The sequence below is a fragment of the Silurus aristotelis genome (assembly GCF_946808225.1).
Source record: "Silurus aristotelis genome assembly, chromosome: 4".
NCBI lineage: Eukaryota > Metazoa > Chordata > Actinopteri > Siluriformes > Siluridae > Silurus > Silurus aristotelis.
Genome location: NC_139577.1, coordinates 2022780 through 2041862, shown reverse-complemented (window position 1 = coordinate 2041862; position 19083 = coordinate 2022780). Strand labels below are relative to the sequence as shown.

At 39.3% G+C, this 19083-nt stretch overlaps 1 protein-coding gene across 11 annotated transcripts in view; it reads right to left on the bottom strand.

Annotated features, from left to right (window-relative positions):
- The window catches only part of LOC310724820 (CUB and sushi domain-containing protein 1), a 368464-nt gene that overhangs the window by 15279 nt on the left and 334102 nt on the right, over positions 1-19083 (bottom strand). For all 11 annotated transcript variants that reach the window (XM_083539181.1, XM_083539178.1, XM_083539179.1 and 8 more), the window contains 11 exons: positions 13655-13840; positions 12921-13115; positions 11997-12170; positions 11201-11374; positions 10248-10421; positions 9018-9206; positions 8530-8703; positions 7975-8157; positions 4263-4439; positions 3502-3681; positions 1607-1780 (listed from right to left, as the gene is read on the bottom strand). In XM_083539181.1, the coding sequence (XP_083395307.1) occupies positions 1607-1780; positions 3502-3681; positions 4263-4439; positions 7975-8157; positions 8530-8703; positions 9018-9206; positions 10248-10421; positions 11201-11374; positions 11997-12170; positions 12921-13115; positions 13655-13840 (1980 nt within the window). The remainder of the gene's footprint in view (positions 1-1606; positions 1781-3501; positions 3682-4262; positions 4440-7974; positions 8158-8529; positions 8704-9017; positions 9207-10247; positions 10422-11200; positions 11375-11996; positions 12171-12920; positions 13116-13654; positions 13841-19083) is intronic.

The window sequence follows — 19083 nt, the reverse complement described above, 5'->3', positions numbered from 1 at the left end:
TGGGGCATGAAGTTCCCAGCACTTTTAACATTTCCTCTGACACTGTGTCAAAGGATTAGACTCAGAAACCTGTAGGCTTTAGCAGCAGATTGGGGCCAGGCACCTTGTGTATCTTGCGAACGGTAAGAACTAGCAGGAGGACACAATTGTGACATGTTGACACTTGTTTTGGAAATGTCACAGCAGTTTAATGACCTGTCAAAAGCTGCATCTTACACAGTCATGTCAAAAATTCCAAAAACGTTTCCATACAACCCAAGTCCTCGGATCAGTTTTAATAAATCAATAAAGCCGAAGAGTGAAACATCGACATTTTTCGAATTAGCATAAAACTTGTACAGATAGCTTGTGCTGTTTAGCATTAAAAGCTACACAATTACAAGGGAAAATAGTAACTTGTGGCCTTCTAGTGTGACTGTAGTGTAAATTTAACTGTCAGCAAATATTCTGCAAATTTCTCTACAATCATCACTTTTCTATATTTAGTTTATTGTTGGTTGCAGTGTTGTAGTGGTTTTATAGTTATGGCACCTAAGTTACAGAACTCCCTCCCCCTGGTACTTACGACAGCCACCTCTATCTACGAATTTAAATCTGAGCTAAAAACATTTATTTTAATAATATTACCAATTATGATGTATACGTTCCTTGTACTTTTTATTGTGAGTATATACTTATAGACGACTTATAGAAACTATAAGCTATATATCATTTGTGTTCTTTGATATCGATTTCTTTGTTACCACAATTTGAAAGAACGGCTTCATGCAACTACATTGGCTTTTGTTCTGCTCTGAGCCAATGTCCATGTGTCTATTATTAATATTATTATTATTAAGAGCAGTAGCAGCCCATGAATCTCCCCCCCAGGCCTTCAGTGGTGTCCTGCCTGAATCACCTCATTATGATGATTATAGAATCCATCAATATAATAGAGAAACGCAGTAAAAAACAGAGCGCGGCATTACAGACAGGAATCTCATACAGCGGGAATAAATGACGTTATTAAAGCAAGAAACAAAATGAACACAACTGAACACGTCTCCTTTCACTGGAGCCGCAGCTGCACCACCCGCATACATCATCTAAAGCAAAAGCATCGATATTCACCTATGAATGTGAAAATGACCCCCCGGGTTTTCCCTGCATTTTTTTGTGCATTTCTTTCGGTTTACCTGTGGTTTTGAAACTGTTCGGGGCGACCTTTCCTCACGATGTCCAGCTTTTCTTCAAAGCATTATGGATTGTAAGATACACCAGCCCTCACGGCTGACTGAGATCTGATTGGATCTCTAAAGCAAACTTACACTCAGAAAAGCTATGATATGAAGAGAACTATACACACTATAGAGACTATTGTAATTCATATTCATTTATAATAAAATATCAATATATTAGAAGGCCTTGTTGGCCCTGACGGCCCACCAGTGATTGATTTAGGATGTACCCACGTAATGTTAAACCAGATGGTTTCAAATGAGTACAATTTCTTTCGCATTTCTCCATCCAGATCAGAAATAGCACCGCCTCAGTGTAAACCAGTAAAGGATGCTTTGTTTAACGAGGAAAAATCACTCGACAGCCATAACGAATCAATTATACTTACGCAAACACTGAGGGATTTCACCGCGCCATGTTCCATTCCCCTCACACGTGGCTATTCCAGGAGAAGATAACTGATATCCCTTAAAACAGCTGTAGGCCACGCTGGAGCCCCATTGCAGATCAGAGCCCTCCACTTTTCCGTTGCGGATAGCTGGGGGCTGGCCGCAAATTATCACTACAGGTAGGAAACAAGTAATTATTATTAGCATTGTCTCATTGTCCTGATAAAAGCGCTTTGAATCCTACTGTCCTGTAATTATTCACATTCCGTTTCTTCCTTGATTACGTGCCATTTGTGGATGGAGGGGTGGGCGTGTAAGTGTGGAGGTGTGTGTGCATTGGAATGAAATAAAAGCAGAAAGAGATGATTAACAAGAATTATTCTCTTCATCCACTGCTTGGCCCAGACTGTGTGCTTCTCATTTCTCATGCAGCACAACATCAGACAGCTCCGATTCAGAAGCTGGAGTGTGTTCACTCGCTGTATATGTGACTCAAACCTGACTTCTGATAAGAGATCTTACACTCTCTTTTTTTGCCGGTATTATTCCTTCAGTGTGTATAAGTGAAAAAATTCCTCTGGCTTTGGGAAGGTGTGTGTGTGTGTGTGTGTGTGTGTGTGTGTGTGTGTGTGTGTGTGTGTGTGTGTGTGTGTGTGTGTGTGTGTGTGTGTGTGTGTGTGTGTGTGTGTGTGTGTGTGGACAGAAATTGAAACAAGATCAAAAAGTCTTTTCATGTGTGATTCCAGCTACTCGAGTTTAGCATCGTGATATTCACACAACCCTTCTGTTTGCAGCAATTTGATACACTTTATATTGTGGTGATTGTGTCATCTGTCTTGAAGCCTTAAAAAGAAATTAGGCTAAAAGCGCTTTTCTGCCTTTTTCCACAATGCTAACAAACGACCCAAACCTTTAGATCTATCAAAATTCTTTTCAAGTTTGAGAAAGGTGTCAGATTTTTACAACAGAAGCTCTGCAGAAGTTCCTGCTGTAACTCATATCGCTCTCATTCCAGTACATTATTGTTTCAGTAGCTTGGCATTATATAAATCTATTAATACATTCAATAAGAAACTCCTCCCATTAGGGGGCGCCACAGAGGATCATCCGTTTCCATACCCCCCTGTCCTCTACATCTGCCTCTTTCAATCCAACTACCTGCATGTCTTCCCTCACCACATCCATAAACCTCCTCCTTGGTCTTCCTCTTTTCCTCCTTCCTGGTGGCTCCATCCTCAGCATTCTCCTACCGATATACCCCATGTCCCTCCTCTGCACATGTCCAAATCTCGCCTCTCTCACCTTGTCCCCAAAAACGTCCTACATGCGCTGTTCCTCTAATAAACTCATTTCTAATCCTTTCCATCGTCGTCACTCCCAACGAACATCTCAACATCTTCAGCTCTGCTACCTCCAGCTCCACCTCCTGTCTTTTACTCAATGCCTCTGTCTCTAAACCATACAACATCTCAGGTCTCACCACAGTCCTATAAACTTCCCTTTTACTTTTACAGATACTCTTCTATCACAAATCACTCCTGCTATCACTCTTCTCCACCTTGACTGCACTTACTGATCAAACAATATACATGTATTAATGATATCAAAATTGTGTTGGGGGAAATTACAGCATTTGGCAACACTATTATATTTGTAGTAACCAGGATTCTGGGGAGGTGGGAGCTTAGTGGTTAAGGGATTAATCTTAGTGGTTAAAAGATTGGACTTAAACTAAGATCATTAGTTTAAATCCCAGCCACATCAAGCTGCTACTCCTGGGCCCCTGAGCAAGGCCCTTAACTCCATAGCTGCTCAGTTGCCAAATATTTGTAGTGTTTGGGAAATCTAAGTAATATAATGCTTACAATCATTCTATCTTTTTTTTTTTTTTTACCTCTGCAGCTTGGCTTGGTCTGATTCCACGTGCCGTCTTTGGAGCAGTAGATAGTGTCCCGTCCCGGAGGGTCCATGATGTAACCAGGGTTACAGTGATAACGAACCGTCTTATTGAAGGTAAACTCGTTCCCCATGTAAATTCCACTGGCAATAGGACCGGGATCTCCACAACTGATAACTACAAAAACAAATAGATAAATAAAGAAACTTTCTCCATTAAAAAATAGTCCAGAATAAAAAAAAAAATTTAAATCATCTGTTTATCACAATCACAAACAGTTTAATCTTCAACATGAAAAAAGTATTTTTAAAGGGAATTTATGTTTTTAACAACCAAGTTTGAAACTATTGATTGAGCAGGTAAGCAGACGCTGATTAACCCGATATGTTTCACATCACTATGTTTTTTTTTAACACGGCCAGATTCTAATAGATCAATTACGTGTATTAAGCAATTCAATAAATGGAGTCTTGTTACCACTAATTGACATGATATTACAATCATAGTTTGTGGATACTCATTCTATTACTTGTTAACAAAAAAAGATGGAGGCATGTCATGATCAAGCATGCCAACGTGAATGGAAGCTATAGGCCCTAATTAGCATTCCATTCACCTCATCCTGCTCTGTTGCTATCTGTTTATTCACAGCAACTAATTGCTTGCAAAAAAAATTATCCCAGGTTATAGCTTGCTTTTATGCCTTTTATCAACATATCTGGTTCTACTGATTTAAGACAGGAGGTCTCTGTGCTAACCGGTGCAGTCCGGAGCTGAGCCAGTCCATGTGCCGTTGGTGGTGCAGTGGCGAGTGGTGAGGCCTGTGGTCTTGTAGCCCTCCCAGCAGGCGTACGAGACCGAGCTGGAGAAGAGCATTCCTTCACTGAATACGATCCTAGCGTAGGCTGGAGTTCCAGGATTCCCACAAGACACAGCTGGGAAATCAATGTGAAAACAGAGTAACTACTGTAACTAAAATTCTATTCAATTTTTACTTGTATAGAACTATTAACAATGGCAATTGTTTCAAAGCAGCTTTACACAGATAAAGTGGTAATGAATAACGATTGTTCTCAATAGGTGTACGTTTGTTTTTAATTAGAAAAAACTCCCTGAGACGGTATAAGGAAGAAACCTTGAGAGGAACCAGACTCAAGAGGGAACCTCATCCTCGTCTAGGTTACATATACACCAGTATCTAAAGTATCTTAATAAAGTTGAAAATTGCCACTTGCGTTGTGCTGCATTGTTTTACGATTTTTATCTGGAGTTTACAATCGCTTGTCCCTCATTTATTTTCTTTTAGTAGCTGTGAAAGTTATTCACAAACGGCTTGTCGTCATGTTGTTTTGCAGCTGTTAAATTAATGATGCTGCTCGGGTTAGCTGGGATTTTCCTCGTTCTTTTGGTTATGGATATTGCTTTCATGATGCTGTCTGTGCGTTCACTAATTAATACGAATATGATTACTAAATTTATCCCTAAAAAAAACAGCATTCTGTTCCTGTGTAAATGGTCCTGTCCTGGATCTCAATGCTTCATCAATGATTTTTTTTAAAGAAATAATGCGGGTTAAACATCTGATGTGTACCGTTCCTGCCTTGTTGGATGAGCGCTGTGGTTTTAATGAACTGTATTAGACTGCAAACTTCATTTGAGACGATTTTTGTGCACAGAGACTTTTCAAACATTTCGTAAAACAATAAAAAAATATGAACCGTAGAAATTACTCTTCCTTTCTTCTCACGCAAGCATTCGGCGAACCGATAAAGCTTTTTTTTTTTTTTTTTTTAAACTCTTCTGGCAAACAGAGGTTTCTAACAAGAAATGATTCCAGACGTTTTGTGTGTATGATAAATGACTCGTTTCCCAGCTAAACTGTACGGTTGTAAAAGAAGCCAAAGCCATTAATGTAACGCGCAACCCAATTCATAACAATCATCCAAAGAGCACATGTTTTAAGTCTTAACCTCTCGAGGCCGTTCATCATAATCTGTGAATTTGTTACGGCAAAATTGCTACCTCGCTATAAACACTGGCGGTTTATTAAATAGAGGAAAAAAAATGGTTCAATAAAGAGTTAATGAGATCTCCGTTGAACGGCTCCGCTCCGGGCAAATATATTTCCAAACTAGAAGCTGTTATTTCCAAGTGGCAGCAGGTTAGTGCTTCTCCTGTAGCCTAGAATTTACATTTAGTACTCGTGCGGTGTTATCAGTATCCCCGCGACAGCGCCACCTGCATCACACACAGCACCCATCCATCTCTTCTCCCTTAAAGCAGCCGTTAAGAACCCCTTACTCAATTATGGATGTCCACTAAATAATGCACCTTATTGATCTTGTGTACACAATCCATGGCCCTATTGTACTGCGTTTGGCAGTGAGAAATAAAGAATTGAGAAATTGGTGACGCCGGGTGTATTTACACTCATGTTTTACACGCACCTGAGCGCCATGTTCCTTGCATTGTATGACAAATAATCTGCGAGATATTCATTTATAATTTGTAGTAATATAAATAACGTGTAATGATGTTAGAAATCATTGGGTTTGTGCGCTAACAGGGAGTATTTAGAGCAATTTTCGTGCAACCTCTCATTAATGTAGTGCGTTAAACCTGTTTTGCTGTAATTACAGGGCATTTTGTGTATCTGCACTAACGAGGGTCATTGGATTAACCAGCAATTACTGATTTTAGGAACTGTCAGCAGTTTATACTCTTGGGTGGACAAATGACTACGCTGGACATCTGGGTCAAGCTGATTTTCTGTTCAGGATTATTTTTTTTCTTTGATGTTGCCTACTGGACTTGTAGCTTCATCCTGAGTAAGTCTTTGGTCCTTTCTTGTGGATTTTTCTCTTCATGTCAAGTGTTATGCTATGATCAAAAATCACGTTTTTCTTAATTCTGATGATTGATATGAACATTACCTGAAGCTCCTGACCTTTTATCTTCATGACTGGTTGATTAGCTGTGTAGGCGTGTCTAATTAAATGGATGAGTGTGTACGTGAGTGTGAACATCTATATACGCTGCCTTGTGGCCAAAAAAAACGCCACACACACCAATATTTTGATGATTATTGCACGGCTTGCAATGACATTGTTTCAATAAATGTATGCAATGTCACAGCATTTATTTCTATCTAGAGTTGCATTAATTTCTCAAGTCTTCTCAAGCACTTCCCAAAGATTCTCAATTTGGTTGAGGCCTGGACTCATGTGTGAAAATCACTTGAACCACTTTTTTACAGCTTCAAGAATTTGAGCTTCAAGAATCCTAGAATTATCATCTTGGAATATGCCCATAGTGTTTTCAGTATATTCAGATCGCCAGCTGACCCTTTTTGGGCAGATGACATTGCTAAATCTGACCAACTGAAGAAACCGTAGATCATAACGTTGCCCTCACAGACACAGACCCCCACATCACTCTGGAATAGGGTTAATATCTCTTTCCATAACTCCATAGTCCAATCCTGACGCTCCCTATCAAACTAAAGCCTTTTTTTTTTCAGCCTCCCTGATTGATGGTTTTCTGAAGGATACACAGCTGTTTAGTCACAGTCCCTTGAGTTCTCATCACATGACCAGGAGTTTTTTTTATTAACCAAAAAGTGAATTCAGATCACATTTAATCAAGATTTCATTTTCAGACCACATTTCCTCCTCGAGGATGACGAGTCGCTAACATCCTTCCGTGTCTTAATCATTTGTTGGACCCAAAGTCAACAGTCTGCTTATTTGTCTTCCTCGTTTCAAGCAGACCAATAATTTGACCCTCTGAAAAATATCTTGAGTTACATATTTTTCAAGACTGAAGCATTGGACATCTAGTGTGGTTGTTTAATAACAATAATCAAAATTAATAAATATTTAGTACAATAATCACCTACATAATCAGTTCATTAATAATCCACTGGAAGGCACTTTCTTAAATCCAGGTGTTTTTTTTTTTTTTTTTTTTCGTCCAGGCAGTGTATACATCAAAAACATTTTGCATGTCAGGCCCATATCACCATATCATTTACATAACACTCAAAAACCATCAATTTAGCTAAGTAGCATAATTAGGAAATGCTTACAATAGCTATCTCACTCTGTATTATACCCGTGCTTGTATGTTACCGTGGTTACGGTTGTTTAAAAGGCAGTGCATTCATTTAGAGCGATGATTAAAATTGGCGCTACTCTTGTACACAACAGTACACACGCATCATTTTAGCCTCGCAAAACTGAGAATTTAGAAAGACCATTGTATAAGTATAAATATCCTACGACGCATATATAATTCACCAGTCCAGTTGTACCAATAATTCTGTAGCTTACAGTCAACTATTGTTTACGTTACATAATGCTAGTCTGTTTTTAGCATTTGTTTTTTTTATGCTCCAGACCAGGTCTGTGGAAACCAGATTTATAAATGTTTGTTCCTCTCCATCTCAGTCCCCTATCTCTGTCTCCTTACCCTCACACACTGGTTGGGTGCCACTCCATGATCCGTTCTGCAGGCAGGTACGCTCCGAGGAGCCAATCAGCATATATCCTGCCTCACAGGTGAAGCGCAAGAGGCTCCTGACACGAAACTCTTCTCCTAGTCGTGAGCCGTGTGGTGGAACCCCTGGGTCGCCGCAAACACCCACACTACCACCTGCGAATGAGCATTTTGTGGAGAAATATTGATTTCCGGTTCAGCAGACTGGAAGAAAAAATATACATATATATGTGTGTCTTGGTAAACAACTGATAGATTTATGCTCAGCTTTTCCACAGCAGAGTTTTGATCTAATGCTCATCTTCTATAATCTGATATTCAGGAAAAACCTAATGGGTTAAATCAGGCATGAGAGCTCATTTAAACTTAATAAGTGCCTTCAGGGCACCTGTTCCACTTTAGTCACACATCATTAATCCTGAATGTACTGACTTGGGCATCAGTAAGTCATTGTTTGAGGCTGTAAAACTATATATTGAGTGAGTGACAGTTTTTGGATATTAAGCTCAGAGCGTTTGCTTTCTATACCTGAACAGTAGGGTGGCGATCCACTCCAGCGCCCATCCTCCTGGCAATGGAGTGTGGCATTTCCCACCAGGGTTCGGCCCTGGCTGCAGGAGTAAGTCACCACTGCAAAGTTGGTAAACTTCCTGCCTGAGAGGATGGCGAAAGGGGGAACGCCTGGATCACCACAGGAAATAGCTGCAGTGGAGAAATGAGGAAAGAACCAGAGGGAAATGGGCTTTAAACATCTAAATAAAAAAAAGATCTTTCCATTTTGGAGTTATCTAGTGCCCCTTTTCCTGCTCCAATGCTGGGCCACCATACATGTATTATTGAAGCTTGTTTTTCTAAGTGATTGTTTGGTTTTGCAGGATAAATTTTTTGTCAAAATGTCAAAAGTTTTAACACAAAATCTTTTTAAAAATTCCTGTTTAAAAAACATTTTGTCTTTGATTTCATCAACAAAATTAGCACAGTTTGAATCAGAGGAGAAGCGAGACAGTATCACTCACAAAGGCACTTAGGAAGCGATCTGTCCCACAGGCCGTTTGATTGGCAGGTGAGCACAGATGAGCCGAGCAGATAAAAGCCCTTCTTACAATGATACATCACTGTGTGTTGGTAGCTGAAGGTCTCAGGAAAACGATGTGAAGAATGACGAACGGCATTCTCCACAAATCCTGGATCAGAGCAGTTTACCACTACGGAGTGAAGAAAAAAAAAAAACCCACAAAACAATCCTTAATGTCTTATGGCATAGAGGCAAATCATGGAAGAAGATGAAGAGTGGATATCATTTTAAGTCAGTAGAGCAATTTCATTCTTTTTTTTTTGTTCAATTGCTAAACTGTCAAAGGAGCTTCTGATGTCCAATGTGCCTATAGTAAAAAGTAATAAGCCAATGAGATAGCGAGATGCCCCAGAACAAAAGTACCACCTTCCAGTGTGCACATCAGACACACCATTTAGATCCCCAGGAGATGAATTGCTCTAAAGTTCTCCAAAGGTGATTCTGCACAAGGAAAGAGAATTTGACCATGATGATTGATTTAACTGACCTTCACAATGGTGTCTAAGCAGGCCAGGACATGGCAACATCTCCTCATGTTTTAGAAGCAGTCAGATGAGTGCTCACAATTCTAGCTGGTCGATGTGTTTTGACCTTACACTGGTTGGCTACATTCAACAGTATCACTGTGGCACAACTTGAGAGAAGACATCTATGTGGGTAATATCTGTGCTGGTTGGTCACTTCCAGTCTCTGTATCATCAGGGGGATGATGCTGGGCTTCTTTTACCAAGGCCAAGTTACAGGCATTTCATTTTCTATTTCAAGTTTAATAAATAAAGACATTCTGAATGTTAATGTAACAACATTAGACCAACAGCTTTATTTTACTTTCAGTGGCCTATTAATGAGTAATGTTTCCATTCCGCTCACTTCACAATGCTCGATAGCGAAATAAATGGGTTTTTTCTGTATATCGGTGATGGAAATGTTGTGGTAAGTGATCCATTGGTGGTTCCAGTTCATGTCATAGGGTCCACTTTGGGCTCACTTTGAAACCATTATTAAATAACTATGAATCTGAATTATTTGTAAAGTTGTTAATGGAATATTTTGCTCCAGTCACCCAGTCAGTGCAGCGTGTCGGTCGAACTGCCTCTTGAAGTGATAATCAGGTTCTAGCTCATATCTGATGCATTTTAATACAATTGCTGCCGTTGCATAACTCTTTTACCTTTACAGAGGGGCAGCGGGTTGCTCCACAGGCCGTTCATGCGGCACTGGGCTCGAGCGCTTCCGTGCAACACGTAGCCGGTGTTACACGTAAAGTTTACCACGTCATTGAGGTTGAACTCGCTCCCATTTGTCCGTCCATTAGCTGGGTTTCCAGGATGGCCACAGGTAATGGCTGTAAATCACAAAAAGAAAAGTTCAGAATGTACCGCGAATTTAAATTTGAATTTAAATTTTTAATTAGAATTAAGAAATTTACATGTTTAATTTAAATGTTTAATTTGAATTTGAAATTTTAATTTTGAATTGAAAATTCAAATTCAAAACTCAAATTAAAAATTCAAATTCAAAACTCAAATGTTTAATTTGAATTTGAATTTTGTTGATTTGAAAGGACGACTGTGACAGGCTTTTCTTACATATACCTGTAAATAAAAACATAAGATCGGCTTCTTTGTTGCAGAATAGTTATGATTCGTACCTGTAACCACTGCAGACAAACTAGAAGCATTGATTTATTTTTTTAAAGATAAACAGGTGAGAACCAAAGAACAATGAGAAGAAGGACCCTGATATTTATACACTAAGCATGAATCAGTGTGAGTTACAAACCACAGTAATATATTATGTAGTAGTATCAGCGTATACTTGGACAAAATAATTTTTCCAACTGCATTTTGAATAAATAAACCAGTATTAAATGGGCCATAAAGTAAAAAAAAAAAAAAAAAAAAAAGTGGTATATTTCTATTCAAATCTGCAAATATGTTCAACACACAAAATTAGTTTCTTGCTTAAAATAAATAGGTTAATATACAAGAACAGTTAAGGTCACACTCTGTACTATAATTAAACCACAGGGATTGACTGCGGCCTTCATGCTAATATCCAAGTGGCAAAAGGATGCATTAGTGACTGGTGAAGGTCTGCTGAAAGCTTTAAGTAAACACTTACAAACACAGACAGGTGCTCGTCCTGACCACCTGTGGTCCTGCTGGCAAATGCGCACTGAGGTGCCAATGAGGCGAAATCCCAGGTTGCACTGGTATACAACCGTGTCTCTGTAGCTGGAGCCATCGCCGCTGATGTGACCATTAGTGATGGGATCGGGCGAATCACAGTGACCAGCTATAGACCAGTAAAGCACAATATAGTTCCATTTTTGAAGAAATGATTATATACACTAAAATACACGACTTAATATCAGTAAATATATAGAAATATTTTTCACCACTCCTATAATAAAACTATTTTAGTAAGCAATAATTGTTGCATTAATAAATAAATAAATGCTAGAATTTTAGCATAAATAATGCAAAATTTTTATGTTGGACAAACTTACTTTTCCCTTACTGTAGTTTAAGATAAAAAAAAACATTTTGAACACACAAATATAAAAAGAGGGACGAATTCAGGTATTGTCCCTTGCATGTGCCCATTTCTTTTATTGTATGGGAAATATATTTAGAGATTGTATTGTTTCTTCTGATGCAGAAGAACCCTGGAAGTTTTAGAACTGTCTGGCAGCAAAATCCAGTATTTGTAAGCGGTACATCAGTTGCTTTTAAGTTCACTTGCATTTGCATTAAAAGTTATGGTAAAATATGGAATTTTAAAGTAAGACCTTATAGAAGACTATAATGAACTGCTATTTTTTATTCAGGAAACAGCTTTTGAACTCTCACAATGGGCCATTAAATCCTAAGTACGGTTTAAAATGCTGAAGCGTGCACATATAGAATTCTCTTACCCAGACATTTAGTCTCCACTCCACTCCAGAGGCCATTGGCCTGACACTCCCGCACGTGGGAGCCAACTAGCGTGTAGCCTGTATTGCACATGAAGATGGCTGTAGCACCAAAGGTGGTCAGTGTCCCCATCTTCTTGCCATTAGGAGGAGAAGGTAACTCCCCACAGGAGATAACTTCGAATGATAAAGGCAAGCGGGAACAATTGACACTCAGGAAGTGTTAATGTTGAGAGCTAGCTTTTATCATGACTAGCATGACTTCTACAGCATATACACGGGAGAGGAGAAGAATAACTATGATATGATCCACGGTTTGTGGATTTTTAAAGAAAAAGTGCAATGTCAAAAATGAAACCAACAAAATTATTTTTCCTCGTTTTCATTATCAATTCAGTTCCCGGTTATTTATAGTCAGATCTCATCTGAAGCTTCCACTCATCTGAACTTTATCTGAACTCTGCAGTTGTAGAAGCATTCAGTAGCAAAGTCATTGCAAAAGCAATTTACATTCAGCATCAGTCCACACATGCATGAATATCTGTTAAATTATTCAATCCTGCATGTATTCATTATTAGCTGTATCAACTTGTTTATCAGGAACATGCATGGGTTTTCTGTATTAAGGCTTTCTCCTAGATTCACTCTCTGACCTCGAATTAGCCACAGCACATTCAGTCACTGGTGTATGGTCTGTTTAACTTGTCTTGGCTAAAGATGACCAGGTTAAAATAACTAGATTTGCGCTGATAAGGCGAGACGTGTAACCAAGCCGTGGTAGTGGACTGCTCCAGCAAAAAAAAAAGCCAGTAAATGTTCCATGTAGGGGTAAGAACACATTACAAAATGCACCTATCTTCTCGAGTGTAAGACTCAAAAATTATGTGAGTATATGTGTGTGTGTGTGTCTGAGCAGCGTATGCTTACTTTTGCAAGTTGACTTTCCCTCCAGTCCTTCCCAGGTTGCATTTGCCAAGCACTTGATAGTTCTTTGGCCTTCGAGGTAGTAGCCAGGAATGCAGCTTAACATGATCTGAGAGCCAAGTTCATTCAGCGTGCCTGAGATTAGGCGCCATACCATGTTTTCTGAAAGCATACTCTCGATGTTGGGGCACTGAATCGCTGCAGGATAAAGCCAAGAATGGCATTAATGGAGAAGCTCCATGATGGGAAAATGATGTCTGCAAAAAAGTTCTAAGAGCCTGTATTTATTTTATATTTATTTGCAAAAAATACTTTCGATACGCTTCATCATGTCCAAACTGCCACCGTGAAAATACTCACTTAACATAAATAATCATACAGTTACTAAATAAAATGAGTTGGTACGCAGCCTAAAATAACCCAAGTGCTGTCTCTTTGTTTCCTACAAACCTCAGTTATAATGACCGCTGACCTGGTGCGGAAATATGTGCATCCATTATCAGCTTCTAGGCATATATCCGTACCAGAGGTCACAGCTAATTCAAGTCAAAATGAGGGGAAAGTAGCATTTACCTGGTTTTAGTACCGAAGTCATTATCAGTCATTTTGGCCAATTACCTGCCCTACACCATTCTCAGATGGAGAGGATGGAGTTAAGAGAGGCTGCTCATTTAAGTGGTGGAAATTCGAACATGCTGGTGGTAGAGAGATGGAAATGGAGTAGAAAAGGGGCTCACGTAAGCAGTGAGGAGGACAAGCTGCATTGCTCCAGGTCCCATCCTCTAAGCAAACAGCAGACAGCAGGGTGGTATTCTCGGCCCAAAAGCCCTCATCACATTCATACCGTATCGAGCTTCCCACGGTGTACTGTAAGCCATGGAAGGTGCCGTTACCCGGGCTTTCTGGAACGCCGCATGATATCGCTGCCAATCAAAACACAGTAACATTGCAACAGTGCAGTGGAGGATTGTTTGCAAAACATAAGCGAACGTTGTGGTGGTGGAATAAATTACGAAAATATTCCACTCTAGTAAAAGCTGGACAATATTTAAGACATTTAAGGTGGTGGAAATGTGCCATTTCCATGCAGATCATCTCATGAAATATTTTCAAACCACATTACTATTGAAGGTGAAATACATCGTGGATTCTGTAGACCATCTGTATGAACTTGGGAAAAAGTGGGAGGTATTTCTATCATTTCAACATCTTTCCCATTTTTTTTTTTTAAAGCAGAGTCGCATGAGGTCCTTTCCCAGTCAGTGTATTACTTGTAGTAGACAGTGCATGACACACTCTCGAGATACACGGCTGAGCTTTGAAACGGCAACAAAAAACAGATTTTATTCTCCTCTAAGAAGTTTCACATTTTGCTGCGGTTTTGTCCCTGAGCTCAGCAGTGTATGTCGGCTTCTGTCCCTGCACTGCGTTCTGCTTCCGCAAACTGGAGCAGTGCTGAGCGCAGTGTACTACAGGTAATAAACTGACCAGACATAAGTACCTCATACAACCCCACATCAAAAAAACTATCCCTTTAATAGGAATATAATGTTAACTATAGGTATCACTTCAACATTTACACAGTTGTTAATTTTGATGTGACCACAAATGAAGTCAGATCCGTATTTACATTCAAACAGGTGTTCATTTTAATGCGACATCATTAACGTAATTAATGACTAGTTTCCTGCAGGGTTCATGCACCAATGACTTTTTGGCTAATTTTGTCAAAAGGCTTTTACGAAACTAGAAAAACATATTTTATTTTTAAAGTACCAATGCAGTGGTGGAGCTTTTATATAACTGACCTCTACATGCTTGTTCAGGTTTGATGTGGAGTTTTTATAAGCTGCTAGTTCGGTCTCTGGGGAAACACAGGTTGCATTGCATAATAAAGCTGTTGCCTTTCTTGCACTTGATGCTGATTACTTCCTTTCCTACGAGTTAATTTAAGCAGATTTTGACGGAGTTTCGCATAAATACAAATGCATTTTCTTGCATTTGTATTTATTTATTGATGTTTATTGAAAGTTCCAATTTACCTAATTTCATATCCAAATTACAGCAAAATTCCCAAGAATCCCCATACTGCCTCCATTTCTTGTCAGCAGAGGTGGAAAAAGTACACACATTCTTTACTTAAGTAGAAGTACAGATCCTCATGTTTTAAAATACTCGGGTAAAAGTTGAAGTGCTGATTAAACTTTTTTACTCAAGTGAAAGTAAAGAAGTTTTGGCTCAGACATGTACTTAAGTAAAAAGTAGTTATTACTTCTACCTGCTTTAGCTGTTAGCTGGACCTCACATCATAATTAGATAGATAGATAGATAGATAGATAGATAGATAGATAGATAGATAGATAGATAGATAGATAGATTAGATAGATAGATAGATAGATAGATAGATAGATAGATAGATAGATAGATAGATAGATAGATAGATAGATAGATAGATAGATAGATATGGCTTAACCAAATTACTTAGTAGAAATTAATTCCCAGATAGACCTGAAAATCTAAAGAATTTTGTCATAGAAAAAAAAAAAGAAAAGGAAAGGAAAAATATAGAACGAAATACCCGTGATTCTAATGATGAGCAACATGTTGGGCAGAACCTGCAGGGTTAATGACTCAAATGAGTTTAATTCCTGCTCGAGCTGGTGGTTGCTGTGTTGGTAAATAAAACTTCTGGACCTTGTCCACTCTGAAAACATTTCAATTCTGTCCTTTCTGTGTTGGATTAATTTCTTGATTTCCTGGTCTTTAATGAAAGATAACTCCACCAAAAAAAAGGCACTTGTGTGGTAGCTCAGTGGGTTAAGGCTTGTGCCTGAACATGGTCCTTAATATAGTCCACGCTGGTGATAAGGTTTCAAAGCCGGTCCTACATGCCTTCTTTCTTACTGCGCTGGCATGAAACAAAGTATGAATCCTCCAAAAAGCACACATGCTGTTCAGCAGTGGTCGCTCAGTGGTTTAAGGCTTGTGCCTCATCTAAACATGCATCCCAGTCTGATCTCTTCCATGGTTCAGTGGGTTAAGGCTGGTGCATCCCTGATGGTGAGGGTCAGGGTTTGAATCCTGCTAGTTGCGATGTCGGTTATGTTTCTGCTTCCTAAATCTTTCTTTAGCTTTATATTCTTGCGTTGATGGTTTAAAGGTAGATAGACCTGCTCTAAACAAACTTCCTGGCCTGTCTTCTCTGATGGTTCAGTGGGTTAAATCAGGTGTTGTGCTTTTGGTGGGGTTCAGGGTTCGAATCCTGCTTTCTGCCTGCCAGTCACGATCAGGATTCACTTCCTATGTTTTTCTTTAGCGATATATTTTTGTTTTTAATGGGTTGAAAAGAAAGATAGACCTGCTCTAAATAAGCTTCCTAGCCTGTCCTCACCGATGGTTCAATGGGTTAAGGTTGGTATCTCGCTGGTGGTGGGGATCAGGGTTTGAATCCTGCTTTCTTCCTGCTATTTACAACGTGGGTTCAACTTGTGCTACTTACATCTGTATTCGCTTCCTACATCTTTCTTTAGCGTTAAATTCTTGTGTTGATGGTTTAAAAAGAAAGATAGACCTGCTCTAATCAAGCTTCCTATCCTGTTTTTTCTTGATGGCTTAGTGGGTTAAGGCTGGTACCTTGCTAATGTTGGTGGTCAGGGTTCAAACCTGGCTTTCTGTCTGCTAGTCATGAGGTAGGTTAAATTCCTGATTCCTACATTTTCATATTCTTGTTTTGATGGGTTAAAAAGAAAGATAGACCTGCTCTAAACAATCGTCGCAGCCGGTCCTTCCTGATGGTTCAGTGGGTTAAGACTGGTATTTTGCTGTTGGTGGGGTTCAGGGTTCGAATCCTGCTTTCTGTGTTTCTTTCTGGTCTGAATTTCTTGTTTTGAAGCATGAAACAAACGATAAACCCCCCAAAAAAAGAAGGTGTGTTGTGGGACTTGATGGCTTTGTGGTAAAAGCCTTGCCTCTGAGCTCAGAGGTTGCTGGTTCGAATCTGGCTGGTCCCCACACTGGGTAAGCTGTGTGGAAAGTAGTGTCTGGTGAGCAATGAGGTAGTTGACTGTAAACAAAGGCTGTGAAGACCTGCTGCTTCACAGCCTCAGAAAAAGTGAGGGTGATAGGTTTTTGACAGAATTTTTCCCTATATATGCAAAACTAAGTCAATACTTTTTTTTAAAGTTTTTGCTTCATAACCCCCTGTTTTCAGCTTCTCAGACACCGGGGGGGGCAGATGCCCGGATATTGCCCCCCTGCTTCAGGACACACCCTCCGAAACCGTCCACATCCAACCTTCCACGCAGCCATTTCTGACACCTTCCTTACTACAGCCACCGGAACCTTCCACACTCTTAACTTTGAGTCCTGGCCGGGGTTTGAACCGGCAACCTCTCAACCCAGAGGTAAAGCTCTTCCAATTGAGCCACAGGATTTCCTGCAAGAACCTGATTTTAAGGACCTTTTTTGGTTCTTTTATAAAACTTTTTAAACAATTTAAAGGATAGCTAAGGGGTAGGAATTGAACCGGGTGAGTCAGATAGCAGAGACCGCATCACTAACCACTACACTACCAGAGGGGTGACAAACAAGGCTTTGCTTATTAGACTCTTGGCTTTTCTATAGTTAAGAGACCACTGTTTTCTCTTAGATCATGATGGTAGAGGGTCAAAACTTCTCCTTCCTGTACATTCTCTCAGTAACTCGAAGTCTATGAGAAGTGACTCAGGTGACTCAGGTATCAAGTGACTTATGTCGCTCAGTTTTTTGGCTTGAAGTTTGTGAAACTGGGAAAAAAACTTGTATTAGGGAACAACAGGTTGAATAGCGACAGTTTTTGACAATCCATCCTGCTGTGCACAAGTAAGAAATGCAAAGTTCAACACATTACTGCGCATTACATCTGTTCTGTGCATAATGAAACTTAATTAGAGCGTGTGGTCAAAGATCTGAGATAAAAACTAAACAAAAAAAGAAGATAAAATATGAGATGCACACAGTCAAACAGATGTTTTGCTCTGCTTGGGGAAAAAAGTGATAGCACCAATTAAAAGTGATACTATGGCAGATCGTGTTTTGATAAAGGCCACAAAACTAACAGAAATAAATAAATAAATAAATAAATAATATTATGAATGTGGCTCAAGCCCTTGACCATCTATGAAAACTTGCTCTTGCTGTTTAAAGAAATGATTGGCTTTAATTAGCTCACGTTCTGGTTCTCTGCACATGCTCTGGAAATTGGAGAAGAATATCAATGCCATAACCTTCAGTCTTTCGAAAAGGTGTCATGTACCTTTCTATAATGACTCATAATGGCTGTCCCTGTTTGAAGGAGCAAGGATTGTGATTTGGTTGCGATTAAATGTCCTGAAATAAATGGATGCCGTTAGCTTTATAAACAGTTGTGCAAATGTCGACATAGAAACCACAAGGGGTTTGAAATTTTAGAAGATTTTACACTTTTAAAACATTTGAAATCAACTAAAATCTGGTATTTACTGTATTCTGCATCATTAATGCTCAGTATATGGCAGAATTCCTAAATCCTTCATTAAATGTAGCCAATTGATATTGTCTGTTGTGAAGTTGATCATCTTATACCCACCCACTGTGTTCGCCAGTTTGTGTCCAATTGTTATAAAAGGAATTGTATCTAAAACATGCTGAACATAATTTCATGTTGATTGATGATACCCATCTCCAAGCACTTACGGATTACAACCATGACTGGACAGAACTAGATAATAAGAGGACCAATTCCATTATTATTCCTTGTACCCAGACAGCTGTGAGGATGTGTGTGTGTGTGTGTCTGTGTGTGAGATTGCACATGCATTTCCACATAAGCTGCACTCTTTCACTCCAGTTTCTACACAGGCAATTTTACAGAACATAAACTTTCCCAAGCATGCATTCATAACAATCCCATGAAATAATTATCCCTGCATAAATTTCAACCATCCACCCTTTATGCAAATATATAAAATGTTTCTTTAAGCATTGTCCTTTCCATAATTGCTAAATGAGACGTTTGGAAATTGGCAGTTTTGGCATCAGTGGACGAGGAAGATGTCCAGCAGTGACTGTGTGGGCCAAAAAGCAAGAGGAGATGGAGGTTCAAATAAACCTGATTAACAGAGAGCCATGGTGAATAAAATGTAGATAG